Genomic DNA, 20,304 nt, shown 5'->3' with positions numbered 1-20,304 from the left:
ATTGCTGGTGCGGATCACATGCGATGTCTGTGCAATGCGAATTGAGCCATTCAGTTGTATGGCTGAACTTGCATTGGATTCGCACAAAAAAGGTGCAGTGACTTTTTTTTTCCCCTGCACTGGAATCAAATCGCATGGGTGTTCTCACCCATGTGATCTGAATCTTGTCCGAATCCACAGTTCGCCCTGCAATCTGTGAACCGATCTGGGGGTTTCATTAACATTGTATTGACACCCACAGTGGTTCGCAGAGGTCAGTGTGAACTGCCCATGGGAAAGATGCGATAACCTGCACTGGAGTCGTGCTGGTTCCCGCATGGCTATAGTGTGAATCCAGACTTCCGGTCAAAGCTTAACTGAACAAGCTGAAGTTAGAAGCTGATTGGCTACCATGCACAGCTGCACCAGATTTTGCACTCTTCAGTTTTGGCAAATGAACCCCAAGGTATATTTCATCTTGATACGCAGTGGTAATTGGTAATGGATATCTTAGTTTTTTATCATCAAGGGAATACTATCCCAAAATGAAAAAAAAAAAAAGCCCAAAATTTAAAATTTAGCTGTTTAATCCTCCCATTACCATTCCCTACTACCAAAAAAGTCCCAAATAAACTCTCCTACTTCTGATGTTTTATGGTAATACCATACATGTGTGCATTATTTGCTGTTTGTACTTGTAGTAGGGTCAAGAAACAATGGTGTATATTTTTGATTCTACCTAAACCTGTTTTGTTTTTGTTTTTTGGGGTTTTTTTTTTCTATGGTTGCTCCTCTGGCTAGGAGAAAAAAAATACTTTTGGGGGGAACTAACAGGAACAATAAGTTCCCTGTTCTATCTGACTATGACAGACACCACAAGGAGAGCTGGAGCTGCAAGCTCTGATCTCTCTGCCTGTCCCTGCCCTCCTGGCACCTTCCTCTCCTGCTCATCTCAACAGGAGGGAGGAGGAGGCGCTCTGCTTGTATAGTGTGATCACTGCACAGACAGACGCAGAGAGGGATGTGAGCTGTCTGCTGACAGCTCACATCCTGTATGCCATGTCTGAGTTTTTGGGGCAGTATCTCCTCTGTAATTTAGGTGCAGACCCTGTACCAGTTTTTTTTTTTTTTTTTTTTTTCCATTCTGAAATGGAAACGGATGCTAGTGGCACAGATGTACCTAAAACCGGTAATTTGATCATGCAAGTTCTCCTTTACCTGACTGCCAGTGCCGGTAATTTAATGGCTAAATGGCTTTTTCCATTGCTCGTGTCTATTTGGCCTTGAGCGAGTAGCTGAAGAATGGCAAATATAAATACTAGAAGTGGGAATGGATAAAAAAAAAAAATTCATATACAAGTTAGGCTTTGTGTGCTGTAATGGGAGAGAAGGTGAGGGTGCTGTGGTTTTTTTTAGATTTATTTTTTTATTAAGGAGATTAGGAACACAATATGCTCTTCCTTGTGAAATAGGTGCTGCCATAACTTTTCATCTTGACTAATGCAATGGTTGATTTAACCGAAGGGATTCATTGTGTTGGGTTGTGTAGGTGATTTCACAGGGACAAGTCAAAAGATTACAATTTAATTATGGCAACTACAGTAGATATGGAAAGACCGCCATGGGCAGGCCATGTAAGAAAGGTCCAGACATCATTTGTTGTTTGTAGGAGTCATGGGTGAAAGGATTTTTGGTTACATGGGCTTATATGTATCTTATTTGGTTAGAAAAAAGGCAGTAACGGACTCCAATACACAGCTTCTATGGGAGAAACACAACTGACAGTCTTTAGAATGCTGTTCTCTTTATTAACGTGCTTAGTCTAACTTTTATAATGTTTTGACCATCTCCTGGGCTTGCTAATAGGTGGTGAAAAGACCTCGGAAAGTTCAAGTTACAGCATCAAGGCGGACCCCCTCTCCTGAGCCTGATCCTCGAGCTTTTGACACTCTTGATGATGAGGATGGACATTTTGACCGTAGAAGTGCATACAGTGGTTACAGTGAGAGCTGGCAAAGTGGAAGTGGCCGGCGCAGCCGGGAATCCAGTCCAGACCGAGGCTATGGAAGAGATCAGGAAAGAGGTCGATCTTATGAAAAGGAGCCGGATAATGTCCGGGGAAGGAGTAGAGAACGAAATCTAGATGATGGCCATCACAGACGAGAACGCAGCCGAGGTAGAAGCATAGACCGGGACTTAAGTGAAGAACGCAGGTATAGGAAAGATCGGGGAAAGAGTGTGGACAGGGAAGAGTCATTTGCACGTAGTTACAGTGGGGACTATAGCCCAGAAAGAGGAAACATACAGAAATCCCAAACAGACTACAGAATTGAAAAAGACCTACTTCACCGCAGTCGTGATAGACTTCAGTCCCACAGTCCGTCGCCTGAACCGCACCGACATGCAGCACAAAAAGGGCAGGAAAAGCCTGTCAGTGTACTCCTTGCCAAAAAAAAAAAGAATGAAGGTAAAGGTGTCAATTTTTTTCCTCAGTACATTTGCAGATTCTTTACATTTCGATAGCTGTTAAAGAGGTTTTTTATTTGCACTGAAAAATTATGTGATTTTAATTTATAATTCAAGTCATAAAATCATGTGATTTTCAGAGCTAATCAAATTGATTTCCTTCAATTATGCAAATCCTAAAAGAATATGGTGAATCAGCTTATCTCCACGGGACATACATTAGAGAAATGCATAGATAGCATTTTGAAATGCTAAATCACTTTCTAGTCAATGGCTGTATGCATTACTTTTACTATGGATATATTGTAGCCTTTCTATTATTTTTGTTGCATTACCACACAATTGCCAGGTAAAGCAATTTTTATTTTACATTTTTTGACTGCCTCTTATGGCTGGGATCACATATTTGGGGGTACGTGCCACATGCATGTCGATGTACGCTATATTTCATTAACGTGCATTGCACTAAGACAGTTCAACCAAATTGAAGAGGCTGCCAAAGCACCTCACAAATCTAAATACACACCTGCACATCTGTATATTGTATTTGAGCTTTGGCCATACTTATTCTTTTAGAATTCTGTGCTATTATAGTTTTGTCTACATTGTAAATGCATACAAGGAGTAGGAAGAGCAAACGTACCTGCTTTTTATACTTGTTCGAATCAGTATCTTAAACTCTTCGCACCGGCCGCATGCAAATATGCAGTCTCCCGGCAGGTGGGCCTTGGCACCGATCGGCTGCATATTTGCAAATACAGCTGTGTCATTAGAGCACGCCCTGCACGCTTCCAGCACAGTTACCGGTGGCTAACGGAAAGCTCCCGATCAATTCTTACGATCGGGAGCTTTCTTTTAATTTGGCAGCCAATCATGGCGGTGACATGATCATAAGCCCCACCTCCCAGCATCCTAAACCCCTTAAAGGGCCCGGAGGCGCCGGCTCCAACTGCCAGGAAGCGTATGATTTTTTTTATCCGTTTTTATTGGAGGACACCACCATACTTTAAGACAGATGAGTTTGATTTTGCCACCTACAGGAAAAGGAAGCCACCATGTTTCCCCTGAAAATAAGCCTGGGTCTTATATCAAAAGACACAGTAGGGCTTATTTTCAGGGTCTTGCCATTTATTGTGATGTCTTCTCTCCCCCTCTCCCTCCCTGCCTGTCAGGAATCCCCAGTGTGAACATAGTAAAAGTGGTTGTAGAATCCTCTCTATTACAGTAGTGTACAATGTAAAGGTGTGTTTTTCTGTAATCTAATTGTGTCAAATATCTTCTTATAGCGCTTAAAGGGCTTATATTGCAGCCCTCACTGAAAATCATAGTAGGTCTTATTTTCAGGGTAGGTCTTATTTTTAGGGAAACACCGTAGGTGCAACTAAACTAAAAGCGCACCCAGGTGGCGACCCTCTGGATGTGGCTAAACTCCCCCTTCTGCTGCATCCTCCTCGGGAGTAGGATGTGTTGCATTTTTTTTTTTCTCTCCTCTATTTTTTTTTTTTTTTTTTTTTATATTGCATTTTTCCTACCAGTCGATGAAGATGTTTCCTCAATCAGCTGCAGTGCTGGGTGACGAGCCAAATAATATAAATTTGGGTAGTCCCCCCTCCCCTCCCCTCCCCCAGCACTGTTAATGAGCATGTGCAGATCCCCACTATGGGAGGACCAGCTCCGATGGCTCTAATCAACAGAATGGCCAGTAGGGCCACAACCCCTTGGCAAATTTTTACAATAGTGTATTTATATAGCACCATGAATTTGCACAGCGATTTACATACATATATATTGCACATTCACATCAGTCCCTGACCTCAAGCTGCTTACAATCCAAGTTCCTTAACTCATGATCATACATACACATACCTAAACAGACAGGAGCCAATTAACCTCCTAGAATGTCTTTGGAGTGTGGGTGGAAACCAAAGTACCCAAAGGAAACCCACACAGGCACAGGGAGAACATGCAAGTTGAACCAGTTGCAGCACCCTGTGTTGGCTGACTTTACTATGATCATTCTAGGATCAGAGGTGTTTCATCTCCCCACCTGGACATTGTACCAAAAATTAATTTTTGCACTAGAAGGATGAAAGGGTATTTTTACTGTGGGGGGGGAAAAAGGAACATCCCTCCAAAAGAGAACCAGTAACAATAAACCCAGTCACTATAATATTTAAAACCTGCACCATTGGGCCTCAGATGTTTGGGACTAATTGGATTTTTTTTTTAGGATGCATACAGAGTGCGTTTGGGAAACCATCTAGATTTTTGTTTGTGTCTGAGGCTGGCAATGTGTTTTATTTAAGCCCTGCACAGAAAACATGACTATGTTGGCAGTGGCTTCAGGAAACGAGACCCTGTCTGCCACTGGAAGTAACACTTCTGCAGAGAGAACTTTGTAGAAAACCCCTTTTAAAATGCCTGGATATTGGCATTTTATTTAATAAATAGGCTTGTGTATCCATAGAAAGTATTTTTATTGGTATGTCCACTTTTATTTATTTCAGAGTTTGGTTTGCGCCTGGGCAGCCAAATTTTCATTAAGGAAATGACCGACGCTGGTTTAGCAACACGAGATGGAAGCTTGAATGAGGGAGATATTGTTCTTAAAGTAAGTATCTAGGTATGCTATGGTTTATGATGATGTGTGTGATTGTTGTTCCATTGCACGCAGAAGTCGTGAGTCTGCGATGAGACCATTGGCCACTTTTTTTTTCTTTTTTTGGTGGGGTTTTCAAAAATGCACACAACTGTCTATCAACTTCACAGTTTCCATGACCTCTTCGTCTTGGACATGAAGTTCAGTACAAACAAAGTCTGTAAGAACATTACAAATAAACAGCATTGATAATAAACAGCATTGATAACTGTCATCTAGGTATAAAGGAGACAGGCTGTTCTAAAGTACACATGCCCATTTTGTTTTTTACAGAATTCCAGAGGTACTTGCTGTATATTCATATTGAGAGGTCTTCAACTGGCTTTACAAAATCAGTTATAGCAACATAACTAACCATTAAACCTACACTTGTTACAAGGTACATCCCTTTAACCATTCAGTTACCCTCACATACTTTGTCACACTATCTAGAATACTTCTGCACAGGTACCCCAGTCTCCTGCATTTCTTGCTCTCCCAACACCCAGTCACATTTTTACCCTTAAAATAATTATTGGGTGACCAGAGACCATGGGGCTAAGCCTAGAACAGACAGCCACTGATCCAATAGTTAAACTTCTGGGAACATCCCCTATGGTGAAAGATTTGCTCTTCTCTTGGGACTATGACGTTTACCTGATAATGCCACTCTTCCACAGTTTGAGGGTGTGGAGATATCCACTTCATTAACTTGTGAAACAAGAATAAAGGCCTAGAGACAGGAACTAAAATTTTGGGGGGATATAGTTCTTCATCCAGACCTCCTAATAGACAAACAAGAGGTTCTTGAGATATAGTTGTTTTATATGTCATATTGATGGTACTGTACTTACAAACAGTTGGGACATTTTCAGCAAATATTCAAAAAGTCAACTGCTTTTCCCGGACATCTTAGGCTATCTCTAATGTCGTGTACACACGGCCGAACTTCCAGACAGAAAAAGTCAGATGGGAGCTTTTGGTCAGACATTCCGACCGTGTGTATGCCCCATCGGACTTTTTCTGTTGGCATTTCCGACAGACTCGGATATAGAACTAAATCTTTCCGTCGGAAATGTCGACGGAGTTTAGCCCGTTGGCAAGTCCAGCCGTGTGTACGCGGCATTAGATGCCTCTGAAAAAGTTGGAAGGACGCGTTATATCGTATGTACAATTACCAATTGCATCAGCCTTTCAGTAGGTGACAAGGAGACCACGGCCACCTGCTCCAGCAGTCTTTGTCAGATTTTCTCCACATTGCCTCCAAGATCTCTCTTCCAGATGTTTTTGCAAGGCAACACATATCTGCCAATATGACTACCCTGTAGGGAGGTATACAAATGTCGTTAACTACCTTAACATTGTTTTGTACAGTTGCCACTGAAAGACAGAATACAATTATTATGAGTAGACATACTGTATACTTACAGTATGTTCATCTTCTTACAATTTATAAAAAAGTATTTCTTTGTTCCCTCTAGTATTGTAGTGCTGTTAATAATTTGAAAGGTAGCTTCATATTTTATTAGCAAAACATATTTCAGAGTCAGATTGCATTACATGTGAAGCTAGAACATTTGTGACAGTGTGGAAGTCCACTTTGCTTTTTAAATGACTGCTGCTGTCATTTAAAATGGAAAACTAATGCAAAAATATAGTGTTTCCTGTCCTCTCTTTTAAAAGAGAAGTATGGGATTAAAAAAAAAAAAAAAAATCATACTTCCCTAGGTGGATGCAGCATTTGTCCCGCGCCTTCTCTAAGGATGCGAACTGACTGATCAAACATAGCTGATCGCTCAGTTCTCCCCACCACTCTGAGCAGAGAGCTGGGACAGTCACCGCTCTCTGCTCTGCCCCTCCAGCACTCACTGGAGAGCTGGGCTGTGGAGGGGACAGGAGCGGCTGGCTTAGGCTCTCAGTGGCCTGCTGAAAGGTTGATCCATGTACCGTTCCAGGCTCCTGGGTGGATCCTGACCATATGGTCGTGATCTTTCCCCAGCCTGGACCTGTACTGTGACATGAGCTGACAGCGGGCTTAGGAACAAACTGCATTCCTGTAAACCACAGGAGAAGTACAGCCAAACGAGCTTTGGCTGTACTACTTCTTCTTTAAGACCTCATTCACAGCATGTGCAGAGACATGAGTTTTATGAACGCCTTCTGCAAGGGCACAAAAAAAAAAAAAAATAGTTCTCTATGTGCCCATTTCACATCACAACACTATTATCACTTGTAGATTTTTTTCTGTGCAGGAATCTGCAACGTGTATAAAACTCACTGAGACGGGCATGAGAATTGATATAGAATTGATAAACTTGTATCTCTGCAAGTGAAATCTACGCGCCGGTTTCCATCAGTTTTTCTGCACATATGGTGTGAATGTGGCCTAAGGAAAAGCTTTGGCTCCCTAGAAAAAGTATACATTTGATTGCTACACAAACTATTTGCAACATTAATGTCTTATGCTGGAGGATTCTGCCACCATACATACATACATACATATATTTACATATATTACATCTTACACATACGTACACATACGTACTTGCATATACCACCATACATACACCTTAGCTGAAAGCTTCTCTACACTCAGGTGCCCATGTCCATGCCTTCACCTACGCACATATGGTAGTAGTGCCCATGTCCTCTCCCACAGTCATAGTTGACACACATCAAGACAGGAAAAAGTGCTTTCCTATATACTCTGCATACCCCTGTGTCATGGCTCTCTCCATGGTCCATTGTTCCCCATATTTTGTCACCTGACTTTACACTGTCAGCACACACTTCATCCTTTCTCCCTGATGTTTGAAGCCCTCTGGTACATTCTCCGTGCATGTACGATCGGTGTCCATAATGCTTGCACCTTTCAATGTATCTGCACTCTGTCCCTGATCTGCACATCCCAGTTGTTTTTGGATCCCACCCCAATTTCTGCATTTATCCTTCATACTGTTTACTATACAGTAAGCTATGCTCATCCTACAGTCAATTTTCCCCTCTCCATTGTCTTCAATTCTCTACTACATGCCTTCCATTTCCTGTCTTCAGCATCTATTCAAAGCATTTATATTCTCTAGCATGCAAAAATTACACCCTACATACTGTGCTCCACACTCTGGTTAAAGTGGATGTAAACCCGAAATTTTTTTTTTATATCATACTGTAGAGTATAAGATTTCCTATCGTTTGAGCCCAGTCTTGCCACACAGAGTTAATCCATCTCTGAGCAATCCTCTTTTATTGTTCAGTGAGCAAAATCTTGACAAACTGAGAAAAACTTTGCCAAATCCTCCCCCTTGTTGTAAGTGACAGCCTAAGACACAGGCATTATTTTTTAATTCCCTCCCTCACTCCTCTCTACAGCAGCTCTGCAAGGATTGGCTGTTCCACACCTCCGCATGATTTGGCATGCTGAAGTCATGTTGTTACTTTCCTGTCTTTTCACTGGATGTTAGAGATCATAGCAGAAGTTCAGTGTAAGAAATACACAGGAGAAAATGCATATTGACAAGGAGTGTAGAGGTGGGCGGGGAGTCTACTGACATCACGACTCCACCCACCGAGCTCCAGACAACAGACCCACCCACAGAATTTGCAGTTTTTCGGATCTCATAACAGACAGAGGGGAGACATTTGACAGGTAAAGATACATGCAGGAGGCATGTATATCCTTATAGATAACCCCTATGGCAGTAGTTTAGAAAGGATGACATTGGGTTTACATCCACTTTAACTCTGTTCTATGCAGTTGCTGTGAAACTTTCAAGACTACATTCATGCCTGCCTTATCTACTCCTCCAGCAACTCTTGTTTCATGTCAACTACATGCTCTACCACAGCCTGCGCACAAACACCTCCATAAAATCTATTGCTCTACAGCTCTCTATACAGATATTTCTTTGTGAACTATTTGCAAATTAAGCTCCCATCAGTGTTTTATTGTGCCCTCTATCTCCAGTCTATTAGTTCCACATCTGCTCTGTCCAGTATAACATTCCTTCTTTCCCTGTGCTTTGCTGTCTTTGACTACATTACAGTTTTACCTTTTCTTCTCCTAATAAACAACTGTTACTTAAAACTATTGAAAATGAACACGACACAGCCTCAATTAAGCTATAAATCACAACACCCACCCTCAAAATTACCCATTCCGTGGGTGAATTCTCTCCCAGATATCACAGGTTAACTTTAAATAAGGCAATGTTTGGTTACTCAAAGTAATATCGTGTGGCTGCTCAGTAGCAATTAAGGTGAAATCCTAAACTAACATTGTTTCTATCACTGTCATTTAATAACTAATTTATTTTCTACTAGATTAATGGCACTGTGACTGAAAACATGTCCTTAGCTGATGCACGGAAGTTGATTGAGAAGTCAAGAGGAAAACTGCAGCTGGTGGTGCAAAGAGATGTCCAACAAACTTTGATCAACATTCCTTCTCTGCATGACAGTGACTCTGACATAGGAGGTGGGGACTGTTTTTTTAATCTTTATTTTTGGTGGTCTTTTATTGGTGGCGGTCTGTGTAAAATTCTCCATTTTAGCTTTTTTTAGGGTGTGGGCTGCTGCCTAGGGGTACAGCCTTAAAGGTCGTTTTCCCATATGTATAGAGGGGGTAGGAGGGGAGGGAGCCCCCAATAATAAATTAAATGCATGGAGAGTATAGTTTGTGATTGTTTAAATGAAAGTTCAGAACATGGTTAGGCCAACGCATTTCGGGGTAAAAGACTCCCCCCTACTTCTGGGCCGCTACTGTTTGTAGATGGTGAGCGGAGCAAATCCCATATGGTGGGTTTGTGATATCCGAATTGGAGTTGCTCAATGATCATTGTGTTCGCAGCGGCAGCGAACACAATGATCATTGAGCAACTCTGATTCAGATATCCCAAACCCACCATATGGGATTTTCTTCGCTCACCATCTACAAACAGTAGCGGCCCAGAAGTAGGGGGGAGTCTTTTCTCAAGAAATGCGTTGGCCAAACCATGTTCTGAACTTTCATTAAACGATCACAAACTATACTCTCCGTGCATTTCATTGATTATTGGGTGCTCCCTCCTCTACTACCCCCTTCATTTGATTGATTATCAGTGTAGAACCCCCTGTTACATTGGTGGGTTAGTGTAAATGCTTTTATTACATTGGTGGTCAAAGTAAATCCCCCATACATTGATGTTCAGTGTAGAAATCCCCCATTTTAGATTGCTGGTCATTGTAGAAAGCCCCTGTTACATCGTTGGTCAGTGTAAAATCCACTGGTATGTCAGTGATTGGTGTAGGGTTCCTCCCTACATTGGTGGTCTGTGTAAATTCCCCCTTACATTGGTGGTCAGTGTAAGGTCCATCCTTGCATTGGTGGTCAGTGTAGAAATCCCCCATTACATTGAGGGCTGCTGTAAGTGTAGAAATCATTTGAGCCAGGTGGTGACAATAGAGCCACCCATGGTTCAAATTTCAGTTGATTCGGTAGGAGTCATGTACGGCCAGCATACAAATTGTAACTAGCTAAACAAATTCATACATTCATAGTAATTTTTTGCTAATGAGAATCCCATCTTTACATATGTTTCTGTTCTTATTTTGTTAATTTATTTTAGTGTATATAGTATTTTAAAATTAAATTGTTTAATAGGCTGTTGATATTCCTCTTTTTAGAACCACGCCCATTTTAAGGAATGCCCCACTCATAATTAAAGTGCATTATCTGCTCACAATGGCTTGCTGGGTGCACAGCATAAAAGGTGTCCCTGGAAAAAAATAAAAATGTTGGCAACTATGATTTACTCCCAGTAGATATTAGTAGATTATAAGTGAGAGAGGCAATAAAGTGTACTGTATATTGTGTCCTTGTGTTTTATTTGAGGATCATAGCCAGTATCTCTAAGAGACTATATACCGGTATTTATTTTTTTTTATGGAGTCTATTTCTTGATGACCAGACCTGCAAAATGCCACTCCCTCACAGCTCACACTGTTGTGCATTTAGACAGCATTTCAAGTCAGCAAAAAAGTAACTCTATGAGGAAATGACCTTGGTGATTCTGTAGCTGATCCTGTGTGACTCATCTAACATAAGTCTGTTGTAGTTGTTATTAATATCTTGGTTAATATGAAAGCATTTTTATTATTTCAACAGATATTTCTGAGATCGAGTCCAATCATTCTGGCTCCCCTGTGGAGGATGTGAAATTGCACTACTCAGACTCTCATTCCTCCAATGAGAAGCTAAAAGAAAAAACAAGGTAAGTATTGTTATTCTTCCAGCACCATAGTGTGACTAAGGAAAAAAAAAACTGCCATTGAAGTTCTGGCCTTTATGATCTTTTCATGCTGTCTTTCAGCTCTAAAGAGGATCCACCCAACCGACTGACCAAAATGGGAGCCATGCCTACTCCTTTTAAAGTGGTGAACAGAGCTGAGAGCCCTGCTCCTGTTAGTATAAGCCCAGTGGTTCCAGAGACCAGCCCAGAGCCAGTGCATTTCGAAGACCTTCCAGGTTAACAATACAGTCTTTCTATTTGTTTTTTGCCATTAAGGTTGTATTATTATTTCGTTGTGACATGCCTTCATGAACTTTCTTTGTGATTCTGAATGAAAATATTTAAAGCAGTTGTAAACTCTTTTATCTGCTATGTGCAAGGGTATTGCATAGAGCAGCTCTAAAACACCTCTTCTGGGGACCCCTGCTGGCAACCCCTCCTTCTCTGTGTGCCACCATGGGAATAGGTTTCCTATGGTGGCACACAAGCTGCTACACTCCCATGCTGGGTAATGTGCATCTATAGACATACAGCGTGGCTTGTCCCCGCCTAACCTCACTTGATTTGGCTCACAGCAGCAGAAGCCAATGGCCCCTGCTGTTATCAGTCTGTCCTGTGAGACCAGGGAGAAAGAGCAGCTACTGAAATGTTTGTGTTTTTGTTTTTTTTTTGTATTTTTACCTTACTGCATAGAATGCATTTAAGGTTTAGAACCATTTTAACAAAAAATGAAATCAACAATGAAGTTTGGTGAAAAGCAGCTTAACTGGCACATTCTGCAAAATTAATACCGAGACTTTTTCAGGTAGAATTATCAGTACAAAATGACTTTGGACTAATATTAGGCCTTTATCAGTTTAGCCTCATCCTCGCTTTTTTAATGCTTAAGCATACTAGGGATTTAATGAAGTTAAAGTATGTTGGTTTCATATTTCTTGCCAATGTTTAAATGCTAGTAGACACATGTCACTGAAAATTTGCACACATATACAAGGAAGTTTCTGAATATTGTGCGACAACATAAAAAAAGAAAGAAAAATTGATTTAATTACAACTTACTTTGAATTTGCTTCTTTAACTTGACTTAGGCCCCTTTCACACTGGGGCAGTTTGCAGGCCTTATTGCGCTAAAAATAGCGACTGCAAACCGCCCCTAAACAGCCTCCGCTGTTTGTTCAGTGTGAAAGCCTGAGGGCTTTCACACTGAAGCGGTGTGCTGGCAGGAGAAGAAAAAATCTCCTGTCAGCCGCATCTTTGGAGTGGTGAAGGAGCGGTGTATTCACTGCTCCTAAACCGCTCCTGCCCATTGAAATCAATGGGACAGCGCGGCTATACCGCGGCTATAGCCACGCTATACGAGGGGTTTTAACCCTTTTTCGACCGCCAGCGGGGGGCTAAAACCGCACCGCTAGCGGACGAATACCGCGGTAAAACAGCGCTAAAAATAGCGCTGTTTTACCGCCGACGCCCCCTACCGCTCCAGTGTGAAAGGGGCCTTAGAGAAGTATTTCTTTCCATGATCCAGGATTTTGCTTGTATACTAATTTTCTTGAATATAGCACTTGAATTGGTACTATAGGTAAGAACAATTAAAGCAGAACTATAGGCAAAACTTTTTTTTTTTTTTTAATTTTGGCTAGAGGAAGGATGGGTTATAACCTGTCAGATTTTTTTTTTCGTCATCTGTGTCCCAGTGTGGATATTTCCCTTCACTTCATGTTCCATAGCCAAACAGGAAGTCAGAGGAAATCCCTGCAAATTAAGGGAATTCCTTGGGGACCCCCAGGTCATCAGAACTAGTGTCCCCATTGGAAGATTTACCCTCTATTACTTTTCTGGGGACAACCCAAAATTTGGGATTTTCTTTTACTTTCAATAATGGTAAACAGGACAAATAGAGAGGGTGAATCTCCTTAAAGGAGGCACAGACAGGTGTTCTAATCCCTCTGCACTCTATCCAAAACTAAAAAAAAAAAATTTGGTCTTTAGTTGTACTTTAAAGTTGGTTCATCTTAATGGCTTTTTCTAAAATAAAAGAATCTGTATGCATTTTACAGTTGTGTCTGCACATTAAAATGTTGTCCTCCCTTTTATAAAAACAATCCTTACTTTTAACACCGCTTCTACTGTGAGTTCCTCTTCTCCATCCTGCTTGGATGGCAGGAAACACAGACAAATTGGATGCAAATCCCCACTCCTCACAGACAAGCACTCAGCCACAAGAACTTGGCTTGCCTATCCACACATGCGCAGTCTGCTCTGTCTAACCTTAGTGGCTGAGCTCAGCGTTTTGCGAGTTTGAGAGCGAGTAGACTGCATATGCAAGTTGCATTCTCGTAACTGAGCGCTTGTTTGTGAGGTGTGGTGCCCGGCATCCAATGGCAGGATGGAGACACCGTAGAAGCAGCATCAAAAGTAAGGATCATTTTTAAAAATGGGGGCAGCATTTTCAGGAACAGTCAGAACTGTGATGCATGAGATAATTGTTTTTTTTTTTTTTTTTAAAGGTGAACTAACCCTTTTTAGCTAGTAATATGAGATTCAAAAAAATATTTTAATATTTTCTGCATTAACTCTAAAACTTACTCAAAATTAAAATGATTAATGCCAAGCAGCTGTATACAATTGTGTCAAGCCCTCCTGATTCATGATAGCAAGTTGAAAACTTGATATACAACTACCCATAAACTCTCAACCCCCACCACCATGTAGTAATAATATGCATGCAAACAATCTAATTACAACCACAGTACATAGGTGTGTCTATGATTCAAATTAAAATGTGACAAGTATCGAAGTAATTTTAGTGTGATAAACAATCAAATGCAGTCTCTTTTCACCTTCTATGATTCTTCATTTGTTGCGACTCTTCCCACTGACAATTCCACCTGTGTGCATGCCCTCCTAAGGCCCCTTTCACACGATCGGTCCGCCTGTCAGTTTTGACGGCGGACCTGAACGGGCGATCCATGTTAGCCTATGGAGCAACGCATGTCAGCAGAGACATGTCCGCTGACATGCGACCCCGTCCGATCCGCTAAAAGCAGACGGATGGCCCTACGTCCGGATCCGTCGCTATCGGATCGCGTGAGATCTGATGAAAACGGACATGCTGTCTGTTTTCATCTGATCTCTCCATAGGCAGCAGCGGCGCCTGACAAGCCCCTCCCCGCTCAGTGAGCAGAGAGGGACCTATCATCTGCCGGCTCAGCGGAGATCAACGGACAGATCTCCTGCTGAGCCGGCGGACCGAGGCGGGCTCCGTGGAAGCGGAGTCCGCCTCGTGTGAATGAGGCCTAAGACTGAAAATGCACTCGCCAAACCCTTTATTATTCTGTTTAGGGAGATTAAAAAAAACCTTGTGGGAGCATCAAATCAAAGATCATTAATCTTTTAAATGAAGTCTGATCTGCCTTTTACTGACACTGTCTGCAGTGGATTACAAAAAGAGCAGAGAACTGCACTTGGTGTAAAAGCAGTTATTTATTTAAAAAAGTAAAAATTCCAACATAGTCTGTGTGCAATGAAGATCCACTTAGACGAAACAAAATAAATGCTTGGGGTGAAATCTGCTAGGCTGCAGGCAAACAAGCATCAGGTGGGTGCAAGTCCTGTCACTGCTGCAGAGAACATGTATGAACAAAAATAGGATGGCCGCACTCCCAATACAATGCAAAATTGAAATTTATTAAGGAGAATACAAGCATGTACAAACGAGCCATGGCAGAGCAAAAGGTGACGCGTTTCACACAACTAGCGTGCTTCATCAAAGCATGCTAGCCATGTGAATGCGTCACCTTTTTGCCCCGCCATTGCCTGTGTCATTGGTCATTTGTACATGCTTTTATTCTCCTTTTAATAAATCTTCAATTTTGCATCGTATTGGCAGTGCGGCCATCCTATTTTTGTTCATACATATATAGTCTGTGTGAAATGGAGAATTATGTTAAAGGCGAATTTTATAGAAGATGACAGCAACTCCAACTTTTCCTTACAGGCCCTGAACCAACGCTCCCTATCTTGGCGCCATTGGCAGAGCTTTGTGCTGGAATTTTCCCATACTACCTCTGCCTGTGGCACATTTCATCACTCCGGACTTTTCAAAGGTTTTCTGCTCTGCACTTTTTGTAATTTACTGCGTGCTATAACCTGGGAGAATGTCAGGAAAAGCAGATCCAGCTTCATTCAAAGGATTAAAGTATTAGTAAATGCAAAACTTTTTTTTTTTTTTTCAATTTGGGTAGAATGGAGCTGGATTAGAACCCATGTCATATTTTATTGCTGTCTCTGCCCCCATTAAGGAGATTCACCCACTCTATTTGTCCTGTTGACCATTATCATTGAAAATGAAAGTCAAATAAAATCCCAAATTTTGGGTTGTCCCCAGAAAAGAAATAGAGGGGAAATCTTCCAATGGGGACGCTAGCTCTGGTGACCTGGGGGCCCCAAGGAATTTGCTTAATTTGCAGGGATTTCCTCTCACTTTCTGTTTAGCTATGGGACAGGAAGGGGAGGGAAAGGTTCGCAATGGGCTACAGATGGCAAAAAAAAATCTGACTGGCTATAACCCTCCCTTACTCCATCCAAAATGAAAAAAAACTTTAATCATTGATATGGACTTCCCTTATTTACCTTTCCCTAAACAGGTAAAGGGTTTGGTGAGTACATGTTCAGTCTTTGGTGGAGCTCAACCTCGTTGGAATTTTCACTTGGGAGAGTCGCAACAAATTAAGAATTACTGGAGGTGGAAAACGAGAGAGATTGCATTTTTACATTAAGGGCCTTTTTAATGCAGTTGGATGCAATTGGCTGCAGTTGGATGCATTTTAAACTGAACTTCAACTGCATAGACAGTCCAAAATCAAGGTAATCCTATGGGCATAGTTCACATCATTGCAGTGCAGTTCAAAAAATTAGAGTATGCTGCATTTTTCTGCACCGCAAATGTAGGGAACGCGCTAAAAATGCGCTTCAAATGCATCACACTGTACCCCTCCCTTTAAGGGCCCATTCATACCAGAAATTGCACATATCTGCACATTTTTGACTGCTTGTTGAAATTCATTTGAAGTGCGCTTGATGCACGCTTGAATGCGTTTTGCATGTGTTTTGTACTGCGTTTGGAGTGCATTTTTCTATAAGTTTTTGGGCTTGGCTTAAAGGGGCATGGTGCGGTGCATTTGTAGCACCCTACCTGCATTTGTGGGGCAGAAAAATGCAGCATGCTCTTCTTTTATTTAACTGTGCTAAACTGCACTACAATGATGTGAACTATCCCCTTAGGATCACCTTGATTTTGGGCTGTCTATGCAGTTGGAGTGCAGTTCAGAATTCATCCAACTGCGTTCGGTGTGGAAGGGCCCTAAGCCAAAAAAGCCAAGCCCAAAAAACGCACAGAAAAATGCACTGTAAATGCACTCAAGCCCAGGGCAAGCGCACTTCAAATGCGTTTTAAATGCATGTATAGTACATCTAGAAAGTATACAGAGACTTTTTCCAAATTATGTTATGTTACAGCCTTATTTCAAAATGGATTAAATTCATTATTTTCCTCCAAAATTCTACAAACAGTACCCCATAATGACAACATGTAAGAAGTTTGTTTGAGATCTTTGCAAATTTATTAAAAATTAAAAACCGAAAAAATCCCATGTACATAAGTTTTCACAGCCTTTGCCATGACACTCAAAATTGAGCTGAGGTGCATCCTGTTTCCACTGATCATCCTTGAGCTGTTTCTACAACTTGATTGGAGTCCACCTGTGGTAAATTCAGCTGATTCAGCACATACCTATATAAGGTTTCACAGTTAACAGTGCATGTCAGAGCACAACCCAAGCCATGAAGTCCAAGGAATTGTCTGTAGCCTTCTGAGACGGGATTGTATCGAGACACAGATCTGGGAAAGGGTACAGAAAACTTTCTGTAGCATTGAAGGTCCCAATGAGCACAGTGGCCTCCATCATCCATAAATGGAAGAGGTTTGGAACCACCAGGACTGTGGACCGCCCGGCCAAACTGAGCGATCGGGGGAGTAGGGCCTTAGTCAGGGAGGTGACCAAGAACCCGATGGTCACTCTGACAGAGCTTGTCTGTGGAGAGAGGAGAACGTTCCAGAAGTACAACCATCTCTGCAGCACTCCACCAATCAGGCTTGTATAGTAGAGTGGCCAGATGGAAGCCACTCCTCAATAAAAGGCACATAACCGCCCGCCTCCTCAGTAAAAGGCACCTGAAGGTCTCTTAGACCATGAGAAATAAAATTCTCTGGTCTGATGAAACAAAGATTAAACTCTTTGGCCTGAATGGCAAGCGTCATGTCTGGAGGAAACCAGGCATCGCTAATCACCTGGCCAATACCATCCCTACAGTGAAGCATGGTGGTGGCAGAATCCTGTTGTGGGGATGTTTTTCAGCGGCAGAAACTGGGTGACTAGTCAGGATGGAGGCAAAGATGAATATAGCAATGTACAGAAACATCTTTGATGAAAACCTGTTCCAGAGCACTCTTTACCTTAGAGTGGGGCAAAGGTTCATCTTCCAACAGAACAACCACCCTAAGCACACAGCCAAGATAACAAATGAGTGGCTACGGGACAACTCTGTGAATGTCCTTCAGTGGCCCAGCCAGAGCCCAGACTTGAACCCGATTGAACATCTCTGGAGAGATCTGAAAATGGCTCTACACCAACACTCCCCATCCAACCTGATGGAGCTTGAGAGGTCCTGCAAAGAAGAATGGGAGAAACTGTCCAAAAATAGGTGTGCCAAGCTTGTAGCATCATACTCAAAAAGATTTGAGGCTGTAATTGGTGCCAAAGGTGCTTCAACAAAGTATTGAGCAAAGGCTGTGAATACTTATGTATATGGTTTTTTTTTTAATTTTTAATACATTTGCAAAAATTTCAAACAAATTTCTTTCACGTTGTCATTATGGGGTATTGTTTGTAGAATTTTGAGGAAAATAATGAATTTAATCCATTTTGCAATAAGGCTGTAACATAACAAAATGTGGAAAAAGTGAAGCACTGTGAATACTTTCCGGATGAACTGTAAACATGCAGTCCAAAACGCGCAGTTACATGCAGTTTCTGGTGTGAATTCGATACTTGTCATGTTTTAATCTTATCATAGCACACCTATGTACTGTGGTTGTAACTACATTGTTTGTATGCACGTTATTTCACTTCATGGTGGTGGGGGTTAAGCTTTTTTCTTGGTAGCACTGCATCTATTTAAAGCTTTCCACTAGTACTATGAGATTGTATCAAATGTCAGAAAATGTGTTCCTTTCCAGGACTTTTTTTCTCAGAATAGGTGCAGGAACTACCCCTTGTCTCCGCCCCCTACCTACCTCTGAGCACTGTTCCTTGGTTCCAACCCTACCCACCTCCCAGTACTGCCCCCTAGAGAATACAGAACCAAGTAACATTTGTGGTACTAAGTAATTTGTATTGAATTTGTTAAGAAAACAAGAAAAGCAGTAAAATATATCCCCTGCAGCCAACAACAGTGGACTGCCCACAACAAAATGCCACCCGGCGACAATAGATCCCCCCCCCCCTGCAGACAGCATGACTAGACCCTTCAGTAGCCAGCTACAATAGACTGTTCCCTCAACAGCAGATCTCTCCCAGATACAACTGACCCCCCGCAACATAAGATCAACCCCAGCAACAATAGATCCTCCAACAGCAACAATAGACCTCCCCGGCAACAACAACCCCACCACAAAAATATATCCCCTTCAGCAACAATAGATCCCCCAGCAGCCAGCATCAATAGACAATGCAGCAAAACCCAGCACCCCTTGACATTACATATACATTCAGTGCTGGGGGTGCTGGAACTGAGTTCCCGTTGAAAAAAAGCCCTCCTCTTTAGTAATACAATTTAATCTAGATCTGGTTTTAAACTGAATGCATTTTGTAGACTTTCTTCTGAGCATTGCCGAAAAATGCTTAGTAGAATAGTATCCTATTACAATAGAACAGTTAGTAAGGGGAAGCTTTTCCCACTTTCCATTAAAGTGATGCTGACACTTGCACTCCTGCAACTCTTGCGAGGCGATTGATATCACTGCTACTGAAGACAGAGCTAGCTTATTACATGCAGCATTGGAAGACTATTCATTGTGTTCATTACAGCAACTGTAAATGCATTACATTAAGTGTATATGACATATTTGTGCATGCTGTGTTTACAGGCACTTATTTGGCTATCTGTGTATTTCTAAATTGCATATTGACACCATTTTTGGCTGATAAAACGTTACATATACAGGGTTTGGACAAAAATATGAAAACGCTACATAATTTGCAGGTGTGAAAGTGATGACATGTTAAAGTGGAAGTGATGTAACATTTTTATGCTTCTGCTGTGTGATGATACACTTGGCTAACAGGTGGGAACAGTGACGGCCCATCCATAGGGGGCGCAGGGGCGGCGCCCTCCTAATCCATGCGCCCGGCCCCTAATCTACATGCAGGGCGCCAGAGGCATTGAATTCAATGGGGTTGTGTGTTTTTTTTTTTTTTTTTTGAAGCACATGATTAGAGCCTGAGACTCTGGCTTCAAAAAAGTGTGGGCTTGGGGCACGGAGCACTGCGCCCTTCCCAGTTGTGTGACAGTAGCGAATTAATATCCGCTATTGTTTTCCTGATTCTCCTCCCAGCCAATCAGGAGGCGGGTCCTGAGACCCGTCACCCGATGGGTCGAGAGGAGAAGCGATCCTATTGGCCACCTAGGAAGAGGAGACTCAGGGGAAGCGCTGCCCATGACCTAGATGGAGGTAAGTGCGGGGCTGGAGACCGACTGGGGGGGGGGCCACTGGGTGGGAAGCCTCATTTTCGTCATTCACTGCATGCGCTACTAGTAATGCGCACTCAGGTCAGAGCTTACTGAGCTTCAAAGAGGGTAAATTGTTGGTGCCTTTATGACTGAATCTGCCAATTT

The 20,304-nt window shown here is 42.1% G+C and overlaps 1 protein-coding gene across 4 annotated transcripts in view; it reads left to right on the top strand.

Annotated features, from left to right (window-relative positions):
• TJP2 (tight junction protein 2) overlaps positions 1–20,304 on the top strand; it is a 159,940-nt gene that overhangs the window by 102,935 nt on the left and 36,701 nt on the right. For all 4 annotated transcript variants that reach the window (XM_073634689.1, XM_073634697.1, XM_073634682.1 and 1 more), the window contains 5 exons: positions 1,846–2,446; positions 4,953–5,056; positions 9,404–9,557; positions 11,226–11,331; positions 11,431–11,585. In XM_073634689.1, coding sequence (XP_073490790.1) covers positions 1,846–2,446; positions 4,953–5,056; positions 9,404–9,557; positions 11,226–11,331; positions 11,431–11,585 — 1,120 coding nt within the window. The remainder of the gene's footprint in view (positions 1–1,845; positions 2,447–4,952; positions 5,057–9,403; positions 9,558–11,225; positions 11,332–11,430; positions 11,586–20,304) is intronic.

Source organism: Aquarana catesbeiana, linkage group LG01, assembly GCF_042186555.1.
Source record: "Aquarana catesbeiana isolate 2022-GZ linkage group LG01, ASM4218655v1, whole genome shotgun sequence".
Classification (NCBI taxonomy): domain Eukaryota; kingdom Metazoa; phylum Chordata; class Amphibia; order Anura; family Ranidae; genus Aquarana; species Aquarana catesbeiana.
Note: the sequence above shows the minus strand (reverse complement) of the source record. Positions and strands in the feature narration are given on the sequence as shown.